At 36.4% G+C, this 24,445-nt stretch overlaps 1 protein-coding gene and 1 long non-coding RNA gene across 2 annotated transcripts in view; both read right to left on the reverse strand.

The window, feature by feature from the left end:
* The window catches only part of LOC127843187 (anaphase-promoting complex subunit 4-like), an 84,577-nt gene that overhangs the window by 13,552 nt on the left and 46,580 nt on the right, over window positions 1-24,445 (reverse strand). Inside the window, exons 22-23 of the mRNA XM_052373048.1 lie at window positions 22,574-22,612; window positions 16,107-16,208 (exon numbers count right to left, since the gene is read on the reverse strand). Coding sequence (XP_052229008.1) covers window positions 16,107-16,208; window positions 22,574-22,612 — 141 coding nt within the window. The remainder of the gene's footprint in view (window positions 1-16,106; window positions 16,209-22,573; window positions 22,613-24,445) is intronic.
* Window positions 5,452-6,903, reverse strand: LOC127843195 (uncharacterized). The gene is made up of 2 exons (XR_008032124.1): window positions 5,830-6,903; window positions 5,452-5,501 (listed from the first exon to the last, which is right to left on the reverse strand). It is a non-coding gene; the product is annotated as an uncharacterized LOC127843195 (long non-coding RNA).

Here is a 24,445-nt window from a genome sequence, read left to right on the forward strand (position 1 = left end):
CAAAATTGATATCTCCATTGTCATATGTTTGCTTAAATTTAATACACATTTATTACTTTTACTATCATTTTGTTTTGACAAAACATTTCTCAGGCACTTCACAGATACATTTTGTAAAAGGTCAAACATAAGAACATGTTAATCGGCGCGTAGGAATACGTACTTACGTTAGAACGCGGTCACGCGAGGTACTGCTGGACATCAACTAGTTTATTCGACCATGCTTTATTGGGTCGATGTTTTCAATAGAAGAAGGATAAAACAAGAGATGTGTTTGTCAGAAACACTTGTCCCCTACTGCGCTGCTTTGAAGCCATATTTTACCTTTGACCTTGAAGGATGACCTTGACCTTTCACCACTCAAAATGTGCAGCTCCATGATATACACATGCATGCCAAATATCAAGTTGCTATCTTCAATATTGCAAAAGTTATGGCAAATGTTAAAGTTAGAGGCAAACAAACACACAAACCAACAGACAGGGCAAAAACAATATGTCCCCCACTATAGTGGTGGGGGACATAAAAAATTGTAGCCTCTAGGGTGTGAATAAGGTAACTTTTGCTCACCAATGGACATAAACATGGACTTTCTAAGTCCTCCTGAACGATTTCTGGGACCAGTTTAGAAAGTATCGCTGGAAGCAGTTGGTAGAACACGGATCACAAATTTAACACAATTTTCGTCTATTTCAGTCACCCAATCGGATTGTCATGTATTCTTAACATCCATGAAATGTTCTGACCAAACCATTTTCAAACCACACATTAGTGTAAAAAGATAAAAATTATACTACGGGAATGCACATCATATGTGTCCTCACATGCCTTATTATGAGTGTATTTCTTCACCATCGAAATATATCATATTTTTATATTTGATTAACACGCAGTTTTCTTTGAACACATTTAAATCACACTTTCATAGCCGCGTCATGCAGAAATGGGTCTCATGTGTTTCAGCCAGCGTATCTTAAGCCCTACCTGTGCATTTGAGCAGTCTGGTCAGAGGCAATGCTGTTCGCTATGAAATCACTCAATGTGTTATGGTCTCATTATGTATCTCCTGACCAGACTGAGCAATTGACAGGCTGAGTGGGCTCTATATATGATGGGCACATATGAAATAAGACCCATTTCCGCATGACAAGGGTCGAAGAATCTCATTGCGAATTGTAAATGGCACATTTTAGCACAATACTTTTCGATTCAAAATTGAATTCGAAATAGCAAACTGGCAAACAAGGGCAGCCTATCCAGGCGTTCAGGAACGATTTCCATACGTGCTGACAGAGTACCGCAAACATTTGTGGTTGGATCATAAACGCTTTTCCTTTTATCATGACACTATACTATTTCGGTAGTGTTTGTTTTCTCATCTTGAAAGCATAACTGTGTTTATTGATAGTCAATTATAATTCCCCAGACGATATAGTGAATGAGTACTGACCCTGAAGTTTTATGAATTTTGTACTATAAATGTGACTTCTAGAGTGCTAACCATCTTTTCGTTTAATTTGACCAAATTACATGTACTTTTTGACCTCACATGACCCAGTTTCAAACTCGGCCAAGCTATTATATCTTCAGACCTACTTTCATGATGATTAAGCAATGAATTAAGAATGAAAGATTCTAAGGTAAATGATGATGACTGACAACACATGATATACAATGCAGGGACAAAAGGCGACCACAAAAGCTCAACATGAGCACATTTAGCTCAGGTTACTGTGAAACCATTATTAATTGTCAGGCATTAATTTTCATAAAATTCGTCAGTCGACCGATCGGCGAATTTAAGATCCTAACGAACAATCATGCTCTATGTTTGAACAAAAACAAACACTGAGTTGAACAATATATTAAAACTTTACCGTAGACATGAGGCATTAAATTCCAACATAATCCATGCACACATTCACTGCTGTTTCGTAATCAAGATTAATCCGGTTTTGACACAAAGGGATGTAGATTACACAAGGTACTTAACTGACACGTTACACTTCTTTAAAACGCGTGTGCAGTACAGCTGTATCGAATGCATTGCCTTCGTTTATGTAGAATGGTAATGAATAAGCGCTAATTGTTTATAACTTTATTACCCATTAGGTGCATTGTGTTTTTCAGGGGTGTTGCATATTAGCCATCACGCAGCGAATGCCGATGAAAGACAATAAACCAAATGAAAAGATGACGATGTGTGATCAACATGCGTATTTATCACAAATTAATCAAGAATATTTTAATTGCTGTTTGTTGTTTGATTGTTTGCGTTTAACCACACTTATTACTATTTTAAATGTATCAATTTATTTATTTTTAAATTATTGACAATATTGAAATATATACCGGTAGTTTACTTTTTAAGAACAAACACACACATAGAGTTTATAATTTTAATGTTGATATCAGAATAAAAAAGCATTTTATTTGAAAAAAAACAACACTTAACAAATTGGAACCTCTTTCGTATAACACAAACAGTTTTAAGACGGTATTGACAGCATTTTAATAAACATCATACCAACTAGAATTACGATTGTTATTAGTATGGCAATTATAATAATAGAAAAAGACTAATGGGCAATTGGCTTCGTTGTTACAAACACTCGTTAACGGATATTCGATCCCACTTGTCCGCTAATCATAACAATGAACGGCATACATTAAGAGGGTCCATTACTGTCCCTTGATAACAAAAGACTAGTTAATTGGCATGTGACAAACAGGCCCCACCTCCTGCAGTGATTCTCAAGTGTGTTCCCGCATTCGTACGATTTTTCGCAACTGCGATTGATCGCGAATCTGTATTACACACAAATCGGATATTGACTGACGCATTTTTTTTTAAATTCAAAATCAGAAATCGGCGAATTTAAGTGCTGACGAAATCGTCATTTTTATAAAAATGACGAAATTTTGTGCTGTCGAAAATAAATGGTTTCACAGTATCTGAACTCTTAAAGGTGGACAAGTGTAATATGTTACATGATAAATATTTCACCTTCCTGCTTTTATTTCTAAGATTTGTTTATGTTACCTATATAAGTCTACCTTACTTGCGAGACCCTTTGGTGTTACCAGTTCTGACCCCAGGGGTATGATTTGCCTGACATTTATATAGAACCACCAGATGATGTTTCACACCAAATATTAACATACCGTACATACACAAATATAATACGCACTTTTTAACTGCCGAATTTATCTTCAGGTAGGGGGTGCGTATTATATACGAATGTAGAGCAGAACAAAATTTTTCCTGTGAAATTTTCAACTGAATCGTTGTTATTTGCTGCGTGTCAGCCATTTTGAATTACACCATTACATCAAAGGGGGGCAACAGGGCTCCAGCTGTCATTTGTCATTTGAGCCATTTGCAAAAATATTGAGAATTTGGCTCAAGAAAAATCTTATTTGTGAAAATGCGAAAATCTAGTAAATTTCGTTGAAAACATCCGCCATTTTAATCCTGACTGGTTTTCTATATATTGGTCTCTTTGTTTCAATGAAAGTGTTTGCAATTCAAACAGTAAACAAAACCCGGTCTGTACACGATTAGACATCGCTTGACCCAATTGTTATTGAAGTGAACATAGAAGCTGGCCAATCAATATTGAGCTCACTTACACATGACATAACGCTGTTGAATGAAACGTGAGAACGGGTGGAGCTATGGGATAATATTGGGTCATTCATGCGCAGACACTGTATACTTAGAATACACAGTTAATATCGCCGTCTGCCTACAAAATAGCAGCCCGTCGCAAAGTCGTATAAAGAGATAAGCAAATGAAAAAAAACAACGTGACAATACCCGTAAATGAATATTTCTAATCTGACCACTTTTTCTTTTTCTACCGAATATTTACTGATCTGAATTAAAGAGTGATAATTAAACAATGATTTATATGGCGCTAATATTACACCTTTCTGCCGATTGCTGAATGAAATTGAAAGGTGATAATCAATTAATTAGTTTTTTACTCCCAAACCATCCTTAACGACAGCAGTGTATTTTAATTAAAGGGATACTTAAGAACAACACGAGCGGTTTAATTGCATTTAAAGTTTAATTAAAGTATGGAGTTTGTAATACTTCGGAAGAGTAATTCATCTAGTCTACTATAAAAACGGAAGTAACCACTTTGTCTACTGATTTTTTATTATTATTATTATTATAATAATTATCGTCTTGAATATTGTCAAATGCAATTAAATGTTATAAAAAACAGCCTCTCTGATTCTTTCTTTTGCAATTATGACTGCTTGACCCTGGTGTCAGCAGGTGGCCTGTGTGTTATCGGTAACAATCAACGGTAATATAAACAATAGACGGAGATATTTATTATGCAATCGTCATGACAATGGCAAAACAGATGGTTGATAACGCAAAATTGATTTTCCATTTTCACAACACAAAAATATATTAACACAGTTTTTCGGAAATGGCAAATAATGGACACTAATTTTTTTAGTGCGTATTTTACTCAGACTTTCAATTTTTACCGATACATTTGGACCAAACTTGGGGGGTGCGTATTATACACTAGGGCGTATTATATTCGCATATTTACGGTAAGTGTTAGCAAGGGTTCACTATAGCCATATACAAAATACAAACACTGACCCGCCCCTTGGGGGCTATTATTTCAACAGACCAGAACCATTTTTTAAGCTAAGATATCATTAAAACAAATATTTTTACCAAGTTAAACAAAGATTTGACAATTAATGTGACTTCAAGACTATAAACAAGGTTTAAATTTAGCCATATAAGCACAACTGCGAAGACCCCTCGCGGCCATTTTTTTAATGAACCGAAACCATTTTTGAACTCATCAAAGATTTCATACAAAACCAGCATTTTACTTATTTTTATGAAGATTGGACTATCAATGTGACTTCTAGAGTATTAACAAAGTTTCATCATAACAATATAATAATAACAAGAGGTGTGTTCGTCAGAAACACAAAGCCCCCTATTGCGCCGCTTTGAAAATTTTTTTTTTTTTTTTTTTGACTTTTGACCTTGAAGGATGACATTGAGATCTTGACCTTGAACTTCCACCACTCAAAATGTGCAGCTTCATGAGAACGCCAATTTGAATTTTTTTTTTTTTTTTTTTTTTTTTGACCTTTGACCTTGAAGGATGACCTTGACCTTGAACTTCCACCACTCAAAATGTGCAGCTTCATGAGATACACATGCATGCCAAATATCAAGTTGCTATCTTCAATATTGAAAAAGGTATGGCCAATGTTAAAGTTTTCGGATGGACAGACGCCATATATTTGACATTTGACCTTGAAGGATGACCTTGACCTTCACCTTTCACCACTTAAAATGTTCAGCTCCATGAGATACACATGCATGCCAAATATCAAGTTGCTATCTTCAATAGTGAAAAAGTTATGGCCAATGTTAAAGTTTTTGGACGGACGGACAGACGCCATATATTAGACATTTGACCTTGAAGGATGACCTTGACCTTCACCTTTCACCACTCAAAATGTGCAGCTCCGTGAGATGCAGATGCATGCCAAATATCGAGTTGCTATCTTCAATATTGAAAAAGTTATGGCTATTGTTAAAGTTTTCGGACGGACAGACGCCATATATTTGACATTTTACCTTGAAGGATGACCTTGACCTTCACCTTTCACCACTCAAAATGTTCAGCTCCATGAGATACACATGCATGCCAAATATCAAGTTGCTATCTTCAATAGTGAAAAAGTTATGCCCAATATTAAAGTTTTTGGACGGACGGACAGACGCCATATATTAGACATTTGACCTTGAAGGATGACCTTGACTTTCACCTTTCACCACTCAAAATGTGCAGCTCCGTGAGATGCACATGCATGCCAAATATCAAGTTGCTATCTTCAATATTGAAAAAGTTATGGCCATTAAAGTTTTCAGACGGACGGACGGACAGACTGACATACACACATACTGACTGACGGACAGTTCAACTGCTATATGCCACCCTACCGGGGTTATAAAAATTGACCAGCCCCCTGGCGGCCATGTTTTGTTTACAGACCGCAACCATTTTCAAACTCAACTGAGATATGAACAAATGTTTTTATTGATTTTCAAACAGACTATACAATAATATGACTTATAGTGGTTTTACTAAAGACATACAAGGGACATGAAAACTGCTCTCCCCCTGGCCTTCATGTCGTTAAATGAACCGGAACCATTTTTGAACTAAGCTGTTGTATCATAAGAACAAATGTATCAACCACATGTCAAGATGATTAAACTATAAATGTGTATTCTATGGTGTTAACAAGGTTCTACTACAGCTATTTAAGACAATCGGCCCAGTCCACTAGTCTCCATACATTTCAACGAAACGAAATCCTATTCAGACTCAGCTGAGATATCATTAACATTTATGATTTTACCCCTTTTCCTGAAGATTGGACAATAAATGAAAGGTCAAGCTTATTCTATAATTTTATTTAGTGTCCTAGTTTATGACCTCATGTAAAAAAGTTTCAAATATGGCCAAGATTTCATGAGGACAAATCTTCTGACCAAGGTTCATGAAGATCGGACAATAAATGTGGTTTGTGGAGTGGAACCAGGAAAATATTGTCAACGCACGACAGACAATGCACGACGTACAAAAAGCAATCACAAAATCTTACCATGAGAATATGCTCAGGTTGATAAACAACAAAGTCGTATTAAGTCATAAACTGTTAAACTTAACAAGAGCTGTCAGAAGACATCACACTTGACTTTTCGAGTGCTTGACAGCATAACGTAAGCTATCATGGGGAATTCTTCATATGCAATAAGGTCAAGGTAATATAGTCATATTCTAACTGGAAGAGGACCATAACTGAAACAAACTTATCACTTATGTTTTAAAGAAGTGGGACATTATAGACGATTCTGAGTTCATTTTTTTTCCACAATCTATTGAACATTTTTAAAAACATGAAACAAACTAATAAGATTATATTTCAAGTTTGATAGCAATAGCTTGGGTGATATGGTTGGACTGTCTTTCAAAAATTTTTTTTTTTTTTTTTTTGCCATGTTTCAAAAAAAAATATCTTTTTGTGTGGGGGGAAAGTGGAGAGGGGGAATAATGTGGGGGCGTGGTCATTAAGATCATTAGATATTTTAAAAATAAGAAAAAACAAGAGCTGTGTTCATGAAACACAATGCACCCTACTGAGCCGCTTTGAAGCCATATATTTGATCTTTGACCTTGAAAGATGACCTTGACCTTTCACCACTCAAAATGTGAAGCTTCATGAGATATGCATGCATGCCAAATATGGAGTTGCTATCTTCAATATTGCAACATTTGACCTTTAACCTTTGGTCTTGAAGGATGATCTTGACCATTAACCATTCACCACTCAAAATGTGCAGCTCCAAGAGATACACATGCATGCCAAATATCGAGTTGCCATCTTCAATATTGCAAAATTTGACCTTGACCTTGAAGGAGGACCTTGACCTTTTACCACTCAAAATGTGCAGGTCCATGAGATACGCATGCATGCCAAATATCGAGTTGCTTTCTTCAATATTGCAAAATTTGACCTTTGGCCTTGAAGGATGACCTTGACCTTTCACCACTCAAAATGTGCAGCTCCATGAGATACGCTTGCATGCCAAATATTGAGTTGCTATCTTCAATATTGCAAAATTTGACCTTTGACCTTGATGGATGACCTTGACCTTTGACCACTCAAAATGTGCAGCTCCATGAGATATCCATGCATGCCAAATATCGAGTTGCTATCTTCAATATTGCAAACTTTGACCTTTGACCTTGAAGGATGACCTTGACTTTTCACCACTCAAAATGTGCAGCTCCATGAGATACACATGCATGCCAAATATCAAGTTGCTATCTTCAATATTGCAAAAGTTATGACCTCCCCCCAAGGGGGGGAGGTTTGGGTGGAGTCCATTGTGGTATGTCAAGTAAGTGTTGTTTTGTCAAAATATGGATCAAATCTGATCCTAAATAAACAAGAGGGCCAAGATGGCCCTAGTTCGCTCACCTGAGAGGAGTCGGTTCATTCAATCTTTACCTAATGTCAAACATGACCTAGATATTGACCAGACAAACATCCTGGTCAAGTTTCATCATTATTGAACCAAAACTCTGGCGTAGGGAGTGTTTTTGTTTTTGTAAGATTTGAAATGGTGACCTATATTTTGAGTTGACCCCCCTTACCAAACATCAAACTTTGCTTACAAGGATTTTGTATAATATAATGAAAATTTGGACAATCTAAGGGCAATAATTATGGCATTAATTATGTGATTTTGCTCAACATCAAATTTGACCGAGATCTTTCAGCAACTTTGATAAAGAATGCGTGAGAAATGTGAATGCTAGAGTGTTTACAAACCAAATTTGGAAGGACGACAGCGGACAAAGACCAATCCTAAAACCTCACCTGAGCAATCAGGTGAGCTAAAAAGTGTTTCACCGATCTGAGCCATTTTCCAACTTGTCCAAGAAATCAATAAAACCAATGTAAGTTTCACGATGATAAGGCAAAAAATGTGACTTCTATAGTGTTCGATCACAAGGTTTCTCTCTATATAGTCACATAAGGAAAACTGCCCCAACCCCTGGCAGCCATGTTTATTGACCCATCGGACCATTTGCAAACTCATCTGAGATATATATAAAACAAATCTATTCACCAAGTTTCATGATGAATGGGCAAAAAATTTGACTTCTAGTGTGTTCACAAGCTTTTTTTTACTATATAAATATAAGAAAACTGCCCCCCCCCCGGTAGCCATGTTATTCAACTGACCGGAACCATTTTCCAACTCAACTCTCGTATCAAGGAAATAAATGTTCTGTCTAAATTTCATGAAAATTGGGCAAAAAATGTGACTTCTAGAGTATTCACATGTTTTCACTATATACATATAGAGAAAAATGCCCCGCCCACTGGCGGCCATGTTTTTTCACCGATCTGGACCAATTTCAAACTCGTCTAACATATCAATAAAACCAGTGTTTTGATTAACTTTCATGATGATTGGGCAAAAATTGTGACTTCTAGAGTGTTTACAAGGTTTCTCTATAGCCATATAAGGAAAACTGCCCCGCCCACTGGCGGCCATGTTTTTAAATGGACCGGAACCACTTTTGAACTCAACCAACATATCATTAAGACAGACATATAGACAAAGTTACATGAAGATTGGGCATTAATTGTGACTTCTACAGTGTTTACAAGCTTTTTCTTTTTTTTGACCTAGTGACCTAGTTTTTGACCCGGCACAACCCAGTTTCGAACTCGACCGAGATTTCATTGGGACGAAGCTTCTGACCAAGTTTCATGAAGATCGGACAATAAATGTGGCCTCTAGAGTGTTTACGAACAAATGTTTACGGACGGACGGACGACGGACAAAGACCGGTCACAAAAGCTCACCTGAGCAATCAGGTGAGCTAAAAAATTATGGCAATTTAAGCAAAATTTACTTATTAGACCTTGAGATTCAAGGTCATTCAAAGGTCAAGGTCAAATTCAACTTGCCAGGTACAGTCCCTTCACGATAGTAATACTTAAGAAGTAAAGTGCATCTAAACACAAAATTTAACAAAATATTCAAAGTTACTGAGTAAAAAAAGGGCCATAATTCCGTCAAAATGCCAACCAGAGTTATGCAACTTGTCCTATACAGTCCCCATATGATAGTTAGCGAGAGTTCAAAGTCTGAAAGCAATAGCTATGATACTTTAGGAGTAAAATGGACCAACACACAAAACTTAACCAAATTTTCAATTTTCTAAGTATAAAAAGGGGCATAACTCTAAAAATAATGCTGACAGAGTTATGCAACTTAACATGCACAATTGTCTCGTTGCCAAAAAGAAGTATTCCAAGTTTGAGTTAATTATCTTTGATAGTGTTAAAGTTATTAAACTTTATAAAAAACCAATGGTGACGCCGACGCCGGGGCGAGTAGAATACCTGTCATTTTTCTTCGAAAAGTCTAGCTAAAAAATACATGCAATTAAGCTATAACATTGCTTTTACACAACATAGACTGTTTTAGTAGTTTGTATACTGGGGTAAATTTTAAAATAATTTCAGTTGAAGCATTTTTTGTATTGTCATTGCAGGCTTGCAACCTATACTCGTTTACTCGTGCAAGTGAATGTTGGAAATAAATCTTAAAAGTGAAAGGACGGTATTAAACTCGTAAATGTGCTCAAAAGGTTAAGGAGTAAACATTAATATTACACATTCAGAAAATGATGTTGCATTTAATACTTTGATTTGTTTTCATTTACTTTCTAAAAAAAAAAACAGAATTAAGTTTTGCTAAGTTTGAATTTTTTTATGAACTAAATATTTTATTCCTATGCTTTATAGTAATGCCATTGTGCAATTCATACAATTCTTTTTTGTGCTGTCTGCACGAAATTCGCTTGACCCAGACAATACATTTACACGGATAAAATAATTTTCAAAAACCAATTTGAATCATTTCAAACACAATAGACTTGGTTTTGAACATATCCTGTCCAATAGCATTAAATTACAAAACCAATTGAACATGCACAACATTTCCACATGGGAATAGAGCTTCCAGATGTCTCTCCGCTGATAATTAAGATAAACTGATGGCTTTCAAATGTATCGACATATGTTGTTAGTCAGACTTAACGATGGTAATTACATTTGACTATTCCTGAAATATCACAATCAGACAAATACATCTTTGTAACATGTGTTGTTACTGTACCAGATTGCACAGTTGACTGTAGTTATTTTGCCTTAAATAAAATTAAGTTATCACATTCAAATCCATCAAAAACATAATTAAATACTAACTATTCCAAATAGATGAACACTTCAATCTATTGCTCTCTCCATTGAATATCCATCAACAAGAATATTTGAAACATGCTAAGATACAAATCGATTCTACGTGGACAGTTGACATGCCATTATGTTAAAGTATAATTTGTTAACCCTTTGCATGCTGGGAAATTTGTCGTCTGCTAAAATGTCGTCTGCAGAATTTATAACATTAGCATTTTCTTCAATTTTTTTCAAAGAATATTATCAGAATAGCAAACAGTTTGGATCCTGATGAGACGCCACGTTCAGTGGCGTCTCATCAGGATCCAAACTGTTTGCAAAGGCCTTCAAAATTCGGTTCCCGCACTAAAAGGGTTAAGGCAACCTCTTGTGAATATTGATGTAGGTATGCTTAGAGGTTTTGCTATCGATGATTGGCACGACATTTGTCATTTGAAATGTAATCGAATAAATATAAATGTGGCTCTACTTTTTCACTACAAAATTGATGTTTTTGCATGAAGAATAAACAAGCAGATGAGAAAGTGCACATGAAAGGAATATATTTGTTTACAGAACACTATAATCACATTAAAAGAGAAAACACTCTCTAATACATCTGAGGAACATGTTTCCTTTGCCCAATGCATCTTTCTGTATGAAGGCATATTTATGATCAACACTCGACGTTTTGTCATATGGCGCACTTGCAAACTTAAATCAGATGAATGTACTTTGAAAATGGTTGCATATTATAAATTAAAACACCAAGCATAAAAACGGATCAAACTTATTCAATGTTTGTCTTTAAAATCAATAGTTTACGACAGTATCTGATTCTTTTATATGCAAATGGTAAAGGTTTATCACATATTATAATGTTTTGCTAAATACAGTGGAAACCCTCTCAACCGGATCCTCTCTATACCGGAATCCTCTCTAAACCGGACCCCATTTTTTTCCCTATAAAACCATGCGTAAATATCTCCTCAAGACTGGAATCCCCTCATTTCCGAATACCGCTCATTCTTTGGATCAAATTGGGTAATTCCATACGTAATTGTACCTCTCTTCACCGCTCAGGGCCGGTTTATTGCACATCAGACCTAGTGTCAAAAAGTTGTGAATAGCGGATTAAAGACGCGTGAAATTAAGAAAGGTGGTCGAAAAATGTGCAAACTGTAATAATCGCAAAACAATTTAAAGATACTTGTCATGTGATGTACATATCGCTCAATAGATGTGATAATATTGATTATAATTGCTGATAACAAACATAGAGTTCTTTAGTGTGTTTTGTTTTTGTTTAAGTCGTGCTAAATTTTAATAATCTTTATGCTTTTTAATTTTGTGTTGTTTATTACAATTGCTAATTTAGTGTCATACAAAATGGTGATTTGCAGAGTTCTTAAAGCAGTTGCATTTAGATATTCATTTAGATTTTCAAATTGGTAATTAAGATATCTAAGACTAACAAGAGCACCACCTTGCGGGTGCAGACCGCTCATCTATTTTTTTTTTAAAGGTGAAGGGACTCTCATTTTCAATCACAAAGGAGGGAGGGGTGGAGTGAAGAGGGGTGTATAGTGTGGGGTTGTGGACATTTATTACATTATCTTCCAAAAAAGCGAAAAAAATAAAAATAAATAAAAATCGGGGGTGGGGGATTTTTTGGGTGCGATGGTTGGAAGGTATTTCAAACACAACCGTTTAAAAAAAAAAAATTGGGAGGGGGGGGGAGGTGGGGTATAGTGTGAGGGTGTGGTGATAATTTGTGAGATGATCTTAAAAAAAAAAAATTAACAAAAAATAATTTGGGGGTTGGGTGGGGTGGGGTGGGGGGGGGTATAGTTTGAGGGTGTGGTGGTCATTTGTGAGATGATCTTAAAAAAAAAAAAAAAAAAAAAAAAGGGGGGGGGGGGAGGGGGGAGGGCAAGGGGGGGAGGGGGGGGGAGGGCAAGGGGGATGGTTTGGGTGGCGTCTATTGTGGCATGTCAGGTACAGTAACCTCATGATAGCATGAAAGTATTTGAAGTTTGAAAGCAATAGCCTTGATACTTAAGAAGTAAAGTGGATCCAAACACAAAATTTAACCATATATTTAAAGTTACTAAGTCAAAAAAGGGCCATAATTCTGTAACAATGACAACCAGAGTTATGCAACTTGTCCTTTTACTGTACCCTTATGATAGTTTGAGAGTGTTCCAAGTATGAAAGCAATATCTATGATACTTTAGGGGTAAAGTGGACCAAAACACAAATCTTAACAAAATTTTCAATTTTCTAAGTATAAAGGGCCCATAATTCCGTCCAAATGCCAGTCAGAGTTACATAACTTTGCCTGCACGGTCCCCTTATGATAGTTAATAAGTGTTGCAAGTATGAAAGCAATAGCTTTGATACTGTAGGAATAAAGTGGACCTAGACACAAAACTTAACCAAATTTTCAATTTTCTAAGTATAAAAAGGGCACATAATTCTGTCAAAATGCCAGTCAGAGTTACATTACTTTGCCTGCACAGTCCCCTTATGATAGTTAGTAAGTGTTGCAAGTATGAAAGCAATAGCTTTGATACTTATGGAATAAAATGGACCTAACCACAAAACTTAACCAAAATTTTCAATTTTCTAAGCATAAAAAGGGCACATAATTCTGTCAAAATGCACGCCAGAGTTATCTAACTTTGCCTGCCCAGTCCCCTCATGATAGTAAGTAAGTGTACCAAGTTTGAATGCAATAGCATTGATACTTTCTGAGAAAAGTGGACCTTAACGCAAAACTTAACCAAAATTTTCATTTTTCTAAGTATAAAAAGGGCACATAATTCTGTCAAAATGCACGCCAGAGTTATCTAACTTTGCCTGCCCAGTCCCCTCATGATAATAAGTAAATGTACCAAGTTTAAATGCAATAGCATTGATAAATTTTCTGAGAAAAGTGGACCTAAACGCAAAACTTAACCGGACGCCGACGCCAACGCCGACGCCAAGGTGATGACAATAGCTCATAATTTTTTTTCAAAAAATAGATGAGCTAAAAATGTCCAAACCACCTTCTAAGCGATGGCGCATTGAATTGTCTCTTGAAGACAAAATCAAAATGATAAAAGAGTCAGAGATGTTGCCAAAACATACACTCAAGATGCTGTCAGAGAAATATCGGGTAGGAAAGTCGACGATCGGGGATATCTTGCATAAAAAAAGTCAGCGTACATGTTGTTCAGTGTGAAAAGGTACTGTATTCACCTAAACATGCATGCAGGTTTAAAATTGTTTGTTTTTCAGGGTGCACTGTTTGATCAATGTAACTGATATTGCTTTCGAATCAACAGGTTAAGCGACATGTTTTTTCTTATTTGATGCAATATGAATTAATGTTATATGTAAACAAGACTATTGCCAAGCAATATAGTCCCCTACCGGCTCCACCATTGTCAGAAATTCCACCATTGTCAGAATTTTTTTAAAAATTTGTTGCCATAACAACCAGAATTTTTGACGTAGAAACAAAATGAAATGACGTGCATAATGTCCATATTGCCATCTATCCATGTTTTAAGTTTTTTATGAAAAAATATTAAGAACTTAAGTTATCGCAGGATCCAGAAAACCACCATTTTCAGCAGTATTTCTAGTCTATTTGTTGCCATAGCAACCAGAATTTTTGACGTAGGATCAAAATGAAATGACGTGCATAATGTCCATATTGCCATCTATCTATGTTTCAAGTTTCATGAAAAAATATTAAGAACTTTTAAAGTTATCGCAGGATCCAGAAAAATGTGACTGACAGACAGACAGACAGACAGACAGAGCGCAAACCATAAGTCCCCTCCGGTGAAACCGGTAGGGGACAATAAACTATGAAAATTTGCTGAAAGTGTTTTTTTTCACGTAAGGCTATGTAATTGACCTTCTGAAAGTAAGAAAGTCAATGTCCCCTCTAAACCGGAATCCTCTCTAAACCGGAATTTGCTCTCGGTCCCGGGGGTGTCCGGTTTAGAGGGGTTCCACTGTAACAACAAACCTTCATTTGTATAGGAATCAGTACATTTGACATCATGTGTAATTAAGCTCTGTTCTTTGTGAGATTTTATGTTTTGGTGTAATGTGCTTATTTGTTTTTCGTTTAACAATAAACAGAATATTCATTTTAGCCTCGCCATGATAAAAAAACGGACGTTTTGTATCTGCTTACAGTGTCGTCCCAGATGCAGTCTGTATCTTTCGTTTAAATGAAGTCTTTCTTACCGAACATACATTTTAGGCGGAAAGTGTCTTCCCTGATAAGCCTGTGTGGAGTGAGGCTCATTTGCATATTCCAGATTATAGATAGCTATAAATGAAGTTTCTTTTCAAGTTTTACAATTTGATATACACCATTTTGTGTTGTCCTGGAAAGCTGTTGGATTCATTTAAAATCGATTAAATACAACTTTGAAACTTATGATCAGGTTGAAATGTTTCATTTAACATACAGTTTTGCAAAATGACGTTCCCTTGATGACTAAGTAACACATGTTACAGTTTGTTCATGCGATAGCTTGTAATTATGGTTAATAATGAGTATATTTTTGTTTTGTGAACAGTTCCTTAATTGCTACATCGACTAGTTTTGTTCTGAATCAGATACATATAACCCTTTTATGTGCAACCATATGAAAGTCTGCACGCTAAAACAGCGTATGTGGACTACAGTAAAATGATGTATGTATGGGCTTAAATAAGCAGTCCTTAATTACATGCATGTTTATTTAATGAAACATTGCATACATAGTTAGTTTGTTTTTAAATCACGAGAACATAGAAACAAATAGCTTTCGGTAAACAAAATAACATTATTTCAAAATCTTTTACTATAGCATGACAGTGTTTTTTTTTTTTTAATCTGGTCTGGTATTTGGCCCCATTCCCAGAGGAAAAAAGGATAAAAAATTTCCCAAATGGGAGCTAAAAAATCAAAATTGAAGGTTTCCAAAAAAAAATTTTTTTTTAGGATTTCAATGTTTTGTTCATCTCCCATCCAGGAATATAAGTTCAACCTTAGTAAAAATAATACTGAAAACACTTCTATTATCCATTTGAAGCATTTTTTTAGCAAAAGAGCAACAACACTTATTTCTCAATTAAGGTCAAAACGCTGTCAATTTTCCCATTGCAAAGGTACCCAGCCCCATACCCCAAATAATTAAAAAACACTGAAGTAGCAGGTCCAATACTGGCAGTAATTTTATAAATATGTGCCTTGGGGTTAGTTGACACAGGCAAGTTACCTGTGTGCATCTGTAGGCTGGAACAGCACATGAAGTCTGTCACTGGGCTGGCACTCCGACAAAAACAAAGTGAACATCAGGTGTAAACTGCCAGAAGTGAATCTGTAAAAACAGTGAACATCAGGTGTTAACCTCCAGAAGTGAATCTGTTAACATCAGGTGTTAACTGCCAGAAGTGAATCTTCAAAAAAAAATATGAAGGTGTAAACTGCTAGAAGGTAATCTGTAAACACAGTGAACATCAGGTGTTCACTGCCAGAAGTGAATCTGTAATAACAGTGAACACCATGTGTAAACTGCCAGAAGTGAATCTGTAAACAAAGTGAACATCTGACAGGTGTAAACTGCCAGAAGTGAATTTGTAAACACATTGAACATCAGGTGTAAACTGCCAGAAGTGAATCTGTAAACAAAGTGGACATCAGGTGTAATCTGCCAGAAGTGAATCTGTAAACACAGTGAACATCGGGTGTAAACTGCCAGAAGTGAATCTGTAATAACAGAGAATATCAGGCATAAACTGCCAGAAGTGAATCTGTAAACACAGTGAATATCAGGTGTAAACTGCACAAAGTGAATCATTAAAAACAGCGAACATCATGTGTAAACTGCCAGAGGTGAATCTGTGAAAACACTGAACATCAGGTGTAAACTGGCAGAAGTGAATCTGTAAAACAGTGAACATCAGTTGTAAACTGCCAGAAGTCAATCTGTGAACACAGCGAACATTTAGATGTAAACAGCCAGTTGTGCATCTGTAAAAACAGTGAACATCAGGTGTAAACTGCCAGAAGTGAATCTGTAAACAAAGTGAACATCAGGTGTAAACTGCCAGAAGTGAATCTGTAAACACAGTGAACATCAGGTGTAAACTGCCAGAAGTGAATCTGTAATAACAGAGAATATCAGGCATAAACTGGCAGAAGTGAATTTGTAAACACAGTGAACATCAGGTGTAAACTGCCAAAAGTGAATCATTAAAAACAGCGACATCAGGTGTAAACTGCCAGAGGTGAATCTGTAAAAACACTGAACATCAGGTGTAAACTGGCAGAAGTGAATCTGTAAAACAGTGAACATCAGTTGTAAACTGCCAGATGTCAATCTGTGAACACAGTGAACATTACACTTAAACTGCCAGAAGTGAATCTGTGATACAGCGAACATTAGGTGTAAACACCCAATTGTGCATCTGTAAAAACAGTGAACATCAGGTGTAAACTGCAATAAGTGAATCTGTGAACACAGTTAACATCAGGTATAACCTGCCAGAAGTGAATCTGTGAACATTAGGCGTTAACTGCCAATTGTGAATCTGTAAACACAGCGAACATCAGGTGTAAACTACCAGAAGTAAATCTGTAAACACAGTGAACATTACGTGTAAACTGTCAAATTTGAATCTGTGAACACAGTGAACTTCCTGTGTAAACTGCTAGAAGTGAATCTGTAAACACAGTGAACTTCAGGTGTAAACTGCCAGAAGTGAATACGTAAACACACTGAACATCTGATGTTAACTGCCAGAGGTGAATCTGTAAACACAGTGAAAATTTTGTGTAAACTGCCAGAAGTGATTCTGTAAACACAATGAAAATTAGGTTTAAACTGCCAGAAGTGAATCTGTAAACACAATGAACATTAGATGTAAACTGCCAGACGTGAATCTGTGAACACAATGAACTTCCGGTGTAAACAGCCAAAAGTGAATCTGTGAACACAGTGAACATCATGTGTAAATTGCAAGAGGGGAATATGTGAAAAAAAGTGAACATCAAGTGTTAACTGCCATAGATGAATCTGTATACACAGTGAACATCAGAAGCAAACTGACAGAGATGAATCTGTGAACACAGTGAACATTAGGTTAAACTGCCAGAAGTGAATCTGTGAACACAATGAACTTCCGGTGTAAACTGCCAAAAGTGAATCTGTGAACACAGTGAACATCATGTGTAAATTGCAAGAGGGGAATATGTGAAAAAAAGTGAACATCAAGTGTAAACTGCCATAGATGAATCTGTTTACACAGTGAACATCAGAAGCAAACTGACAGAGATGAATCTCTGAACACAGTGAACATTAGGTTAAACTACCAGAAGTGATTCTGTGAACACAGTGAACATTAGGTGTAAATTGCCAGAAGTGAAGCTTTGAACACAGTGAACTTCCGGTGTAAACTTCCACAGGTGAATCTGTAAAAACAGTGAACATCAGGTGCAAACTGCCTGAGGTGAATCTGTGAACACAGTGATTTCATACTTAAGGCACATGTATACAAAGAGAACATGTGTTGGTTTTCCAAAATGTGTTGAAGTCATAACTCTCCTTTTAGCTAAGTACATTGTCATTTGCAAATATAAGATGTGATAAACATACATTGTCATCAGCACATATAGATGTGATAAACATACATTGTCATAGTATAAGATATCATAAACATACATAATGCACATATTCCTGGAAATTACAGAGAGAAAACTGAAGTTTGTGTGATATTTTAACAAGAGGGCCATGATGGCCCTGTATCGCTCCACTGCTGAAAAAGGCTATTCAAATATCCTTTTGTGACCCCTTGGGCTTGGTCAAATTTAACCCCAGGGGCATAATTTGAGCAAACTTTGTAGAGGACTACTATATCTCAATATAAGTCATGTACATACAAAATATGTTAGCCCTGGGTCCCAGATTTAAGGACAAGAATATTTTTAAAGTTTTCACAAAATAAGCAAGATATAAGTGTATATAATGTTCAATTTTGTGGCCCGCTGGTCAGAGTCAAATTTGACCCAAAGGGCATAATTTGAACAAACTTGGTAGAGGACTATAAGATGTTACTGCATATCAAATTTGGTAGCCATAGTCTGAATGGTTTTCAACAAGAAGATTTTTAAAGATTTCACAAAATAGGCGTTTATTCAATTTTGTGACCCCCCAGGGCAGGGTCAAAGTTGACCCTAGAGGCATTATTTGAACAAATTTGTAGAGATTTATTAGATGTCACTACATACCAAATTTGACAGCCCTAGGCCCAATGGTTATGGACAAGAAGATTTTTAAAGTTTTCACAAAATAGGCCCCATATAAGCGTATGTTCAGTTTTGTGACCCCCCGGGCAGGGTCAAATTTGACCCCAGGGGCATAATTTGAACAAACTTGGTAGAGAACTGTTAGATGTCACTACATACCAAACTTGGTAGCCCTATGCCTTATGGTTAAGGACAAGAGAATTTTTTAAGTTTGTTAAATAGGCACTATATAAGCATATAATCGATTTTGTGGCCCACAGGGCAGGGTCAAATTTGACTCCTGGGGCATAATTTGAACAAACTAATTGGAGGACTATACAATGTCACTACGTACCAAATTGTGTAGCCCTAGGCCTAATAGTTATGGACAAGTATTTTTTTAAGTTTTCACAAAAAAGGCAATATATCAGCATATGTTCAATTTTGTGACACCCCCGGGCAGGTTCAAATTTGATCCCAAGGATAAAATTTGAACAAATTTAGTAGAGGACTATAAGATGTCACTACATACCAAATTTGGCAGCCCTAGGCTGGATGGTTATGGACAGAAAGATTTTTGAAGTTTTCACAAAATAGGCCTTATATAAGCATATGTTCAATTTTGTGATCCCCCGGGGCAGGGTCAAATTTGACCCCAGGCGCATAATTTGAACAAACTTGGTAGAGAACCATAAGATCATTACATACCAAATTTGGTAGCCCTAGGCCCAATGTTTATGGACAAGAAGATTTTTAAAGTTTTCACAAAAAAGGCCTCATATAAGCGTATGTTCAATTTTGTGACCCTCGGGGCAGGGTCAAATTTGACCCCAGGGGCATAATTTGAACAAACTTGGTAGAGAACTATAAGATGTCACTACATACCAAATTTGGTAGCCCTAGACCCAATGGTTATGGAAAAGAAGTTTTTAAAGTTTTCACAAAAAAAGCCCTTTATAATATATATTCAATTTTGTGACCCCCCGGGCAGTTTCAAATTTGACCCCAGGGGCATAATTTGAACAAACTAAGAAGAGAACTATTAAATGTCACTACATACCAAATTTGGTAGCCCTATGCCATACGGTTATGGACAAGAAGATTTTTAAAGTTTTCCCACAATAGGCGTTATAAAAGCATATGTTCAATTTTGTGACCCCCTGGGCAGGGTCAAACTTGACCCCAGGGGCATAATTTGAACAAACTTGGTAGAGGACTATAAGATGTCACTTCATACCAAATTTGGTAGCCCTACCCCCAATGTTTATGGACAAAAAGATTTGAAAAGTTTTCACAAAAAAGACCCTATATAAGCATATGTTCAATTTTGTGACACCCCCGGGCAGGGTCAAATTTGACCCCAGGGGCAAAATTTGAAGAAAATTGGTAGAAGACTATAAGATGTCTCTACATAATAAATTTATTAGCCCTAGGCCCAATGGTTATGGACGAGTAGATTTCGAAAGTTTTCACAAAATAGGCCTTATATAAGAATATGTTCAATTTTGTGACCCCCGGGGCAGGGTCAAATTTGACCAAGGGGCATAATTTGAAGAAATTTGGAAGAGGACTTTTAGATGTCTCTACATACCAAATTTGATAGCCCTAGGCCCAATGGTTATGGACGAGAAGATTTTGAAAGTTTTCACAAAATAGGCCTTATATAAGCATATGTTCAATTTTGTGACCCCCGGAGCAGGGTCAAATTTGACCCCAGGGGCATAATTTGAAGAACTTTGGTAGAGGATTATTAGGTGTCTCTGCATACCAAATTTGATAGAACTAGGCCCAATGGTAATGGACGAGAAAATTTTGAAACTTTTCACAAAATAGGCCTTATATTAGCATATGTTCAATTTTGTGATCCCCCGGGCAGGGTCAAATTTGACCCAAGGGGCATAATTTGAAGAAATTTGGTAGAGGACTATTAATTGTCTCTACATACCAAATTTTATAGCTCTAGGCCCAATGGTTATGGACGAGAAGATTTTGAAAGTTTAAAAAAAATAGGTCTTATATAAGCATATGTTCAATTTTGTGACCCCCGGGGCAGGGTCGAATTTGACCCCAGGGGCATAATTTCAAAAAAATTTGTAGAGGACTATTAGATGTCTCTACATACCAAATTTGATAGCCCTAGGCCCAATGGTTAGGGAAGAGAAGATTTTAAAAGTTTTCACAAAATAGGCCTTTTATAAGCATATGTTCAATTTTTTTACCCCCGGGGCAGGGTCAAATTTGACCCCGGGAGCATAATTTGAAGAAATTTGGTAGAGGACTTTTAGATGTCTCTACAGACCAAATTTGATAGCCCTAGGCCAAATGGTTAAGGACGAGAAGATTTTGAAAGTTTTCACAAAATAGGCCTTATATAAGCAGATGTTCAATTGTGACCCCCGGGGCAGGGTCAAATTTGACCCCAGGGGCATAATTTGAAAAAATTTGGTAGAGGACTATTAGATGTCTCTACATACCAAATTTGATAGCCCTAGGCCCAATGATTATGGACGAGAAGATTTTGAAAGTTTTCACAAAATATGCCTTATATAAGCAAATTTTCATTTTTGTGACCCTAGGGGCAGGGTAAAATTTGACCCCAGGGGCATAATTTGAACAAATTTGAAAGAGGTTCACCCCAGGAACATTCCTGTGAAATTTCATCAGAATTGGACCAGTAGTTTAGGAGAAGAAGATGTTTTAAGGAAAAGTTAACGCACGCATGCACGCACGCACGACAGAATCAGGACCATGATCTTCCTCTGGCCAGTGGAGCTAAAAAGTGTTTGCGTATATAAGTGACTACTAGTCTTGAATGGTAGTTTCAACTTATGTTCAGACCTGTATTGTCTTGTGCTACGTTAAGTAGTTAACACTAAAAGTATAATAATACTTGTAATTCTTACTTGTTACACAATAGATTTCAATGGACAAAAAGCATGTTAATTATTAAACTGTGTTCTTCTGTTCATATCATGATGCATTAATGGTTGTTGAACTATTATATAGTGTTATGGTTGCTCCACTTAGATACGTATTTTCACGCATTTGTAGTCCCTTAGAAAGTGATATATTTAATTTAAGACCTTTCTTACTAGATTCAAGTTTTTAAGGCCTCATCTCCAAACCTTAGATACTGATGAGCTGCAAACAGCATAAAACCTGAACAGCCTGCGATTAACTGGTTTTATGCTGTTTGCACATAGCCATTTTCACTTTGCTTCTGAGTGGGAAAGGCTTAAGGTAGCTCCCCATATTCTGACGGCACTGTGCATTTAGCTCTCAACTTTCTACACCTAGTTCTGATATTTCTCTGCATTACTGCACATTGTATTGTTGATGTAGTGTTGATATCATGACAAAACAAGATACATGTATTTGATTGTTCTAGAATTCCTCTTATTTGCTCTGTGCTTAACATGCAGTATATAAATAAAATATAAAATTCACATTTGTACTTACTGGGAGAATTTTGGAGTGACATGTCTTGAATGATCCTCTCTACAAAGAAAGAATTTGAAAATTATAATTGGTATTAAATATAATGGCAACATTAGACTTTATTCATGCTAATTACTTCTAGCGAACAATTCTTAAATATAAGGGACAAAAGAGTAAAGATAGCACTACATCACCAACCCGTGTCATAGAGGGGGGGGGGGACTCTTTAACCAGGTACAAAATTGGAAAAATCATTGTAATTGACTACAATCTGATATCACATACCAAATATAAATGCTGTGTGATTTGTGGTTTCAGAAAGAGTTACTTTTTAAGTTATTATTCTATATATATCAACATAAAACATTGTAACCACATAGCGCAAGACAAGGCTAATTACCAGCGAGGCATTTAACATGTTGTTGTTTTAAGTTTGTTGGTCCTTGTCCAAATCAAACTTGGTCAAGAACCGCCATATGAAGCCGAACACCAAACCCCTGAGCATTGCGGTTGCAGAGAATATCAGTATTGTTTTAAGTGTTCACTATACATTTTTTTTTTAAGTGACCCCTACAGCATGGTCAATTTTGATCCCAGAGGCATGATTTAAAACAAACATGGTAGAGGACGAGCATACAATGTTACATGCAAAATACCTATTCTACCAGCCTACTGGTTTCAGAGACGTTTTATTTTCACTATTTACATACAAGGAAAACAGGTAAACCATGGTCTGGGCCAATTTAGACACCAAAGGCATGATTTGAACACACTTGGTAGAGTTTTGTTATATGTTACTCACCAAACTATAAACCCTGACCCTTGCTGTTTCTAAGATGATTTTTGAAGTCATTTACTAAACAAGAGTTCCCTGGTCGGAGACATATGCCCCCCAAACAAGGCTTCAACTAGTGACCCTAATTTCAATAGGGGTCATCTACTGTCCAAGGCCGATGCACATGTTAAGTATTAAGCCAATCGTTCAATTTGTGGACGAGTAAGTGATCGGAAACAATTTTCATACTTATTGTGACGGTGACCTTGACATTTGACCCAAATTTCAATAGGGGTCATCTACTGCCCAAGGCCAATGCACATGGAAAGTATTAAGTCAACCGGTCGATTTGTTGAAGAGTTATTGATCAGAAACTATTTTCTCATTTAATGTGACAGTGACCATGACCTTTGACATAGTGACCCCAATTTCAATAGGAATGGGAAGTATCAAGCAAATCGGTCAATTTGTCGACGGGTTAGTGATTGAAAACAATTTTCACTTATTGTGACAGTGACCTTGACCTTTGACCTAGTGAGCCAAAAGTCAATAAGGGTCATCTACTGTCCACCACCAATGCACATATGAAGTATCAAGCCAATCAGTCAATTCATTGATGACTAATTGATCAGAAACGATTTTCACTCTTATTGTGACAGTGACCTTTGACCAAGAGACCCCAATTTCAATTACGGTCATCTACTGCCCAAGGCCAATGCACATGTGAAGTATCTAGCCAATCGGTTATTTTGTTGACGAGTTATTGATTTGAAACGAACTGGTCTACTGACAGACCGACTGACCGACATCCAGCAAAGCAATATACCCCCTCTTCTTCGAAGGGGGGCATAAAAAAGTAACCCTCAACTGGGCTCGAACCACTGATCCCTGGAGTAAGAGATTAATGCTTTGACCACTCGACCATTCATGCACATACAATGAGTTATATATTTTATATAAGCAATCCTCTTAGTGTCACAAATATAACGACAACAGCATAACTCTCCAAATTATTCAATCGTTTCACATTCACAGCTTTATAATTTTCAGGTTTTTAAATTGCAAAAGATGCATATAATGGATATTTTATAGAATATCGTAACTACAACAAAAACTTT

This window comes from Dreissena polymorpha, chromosome 8, assembly GCF_020536995.1.
Source record: "Dreissena polymorpha isolate Duluth1 chromosome 8, UMN_Dpol_1.0, whole genome shotgun sequence".
Taxonomy (NCBI): domain Eukaryota; kingdom Metazoa; phylum Mollusca; class Bivalvia; order Myida; family Dreissenidae; genus Dreissena; species Dreissena polymorpha.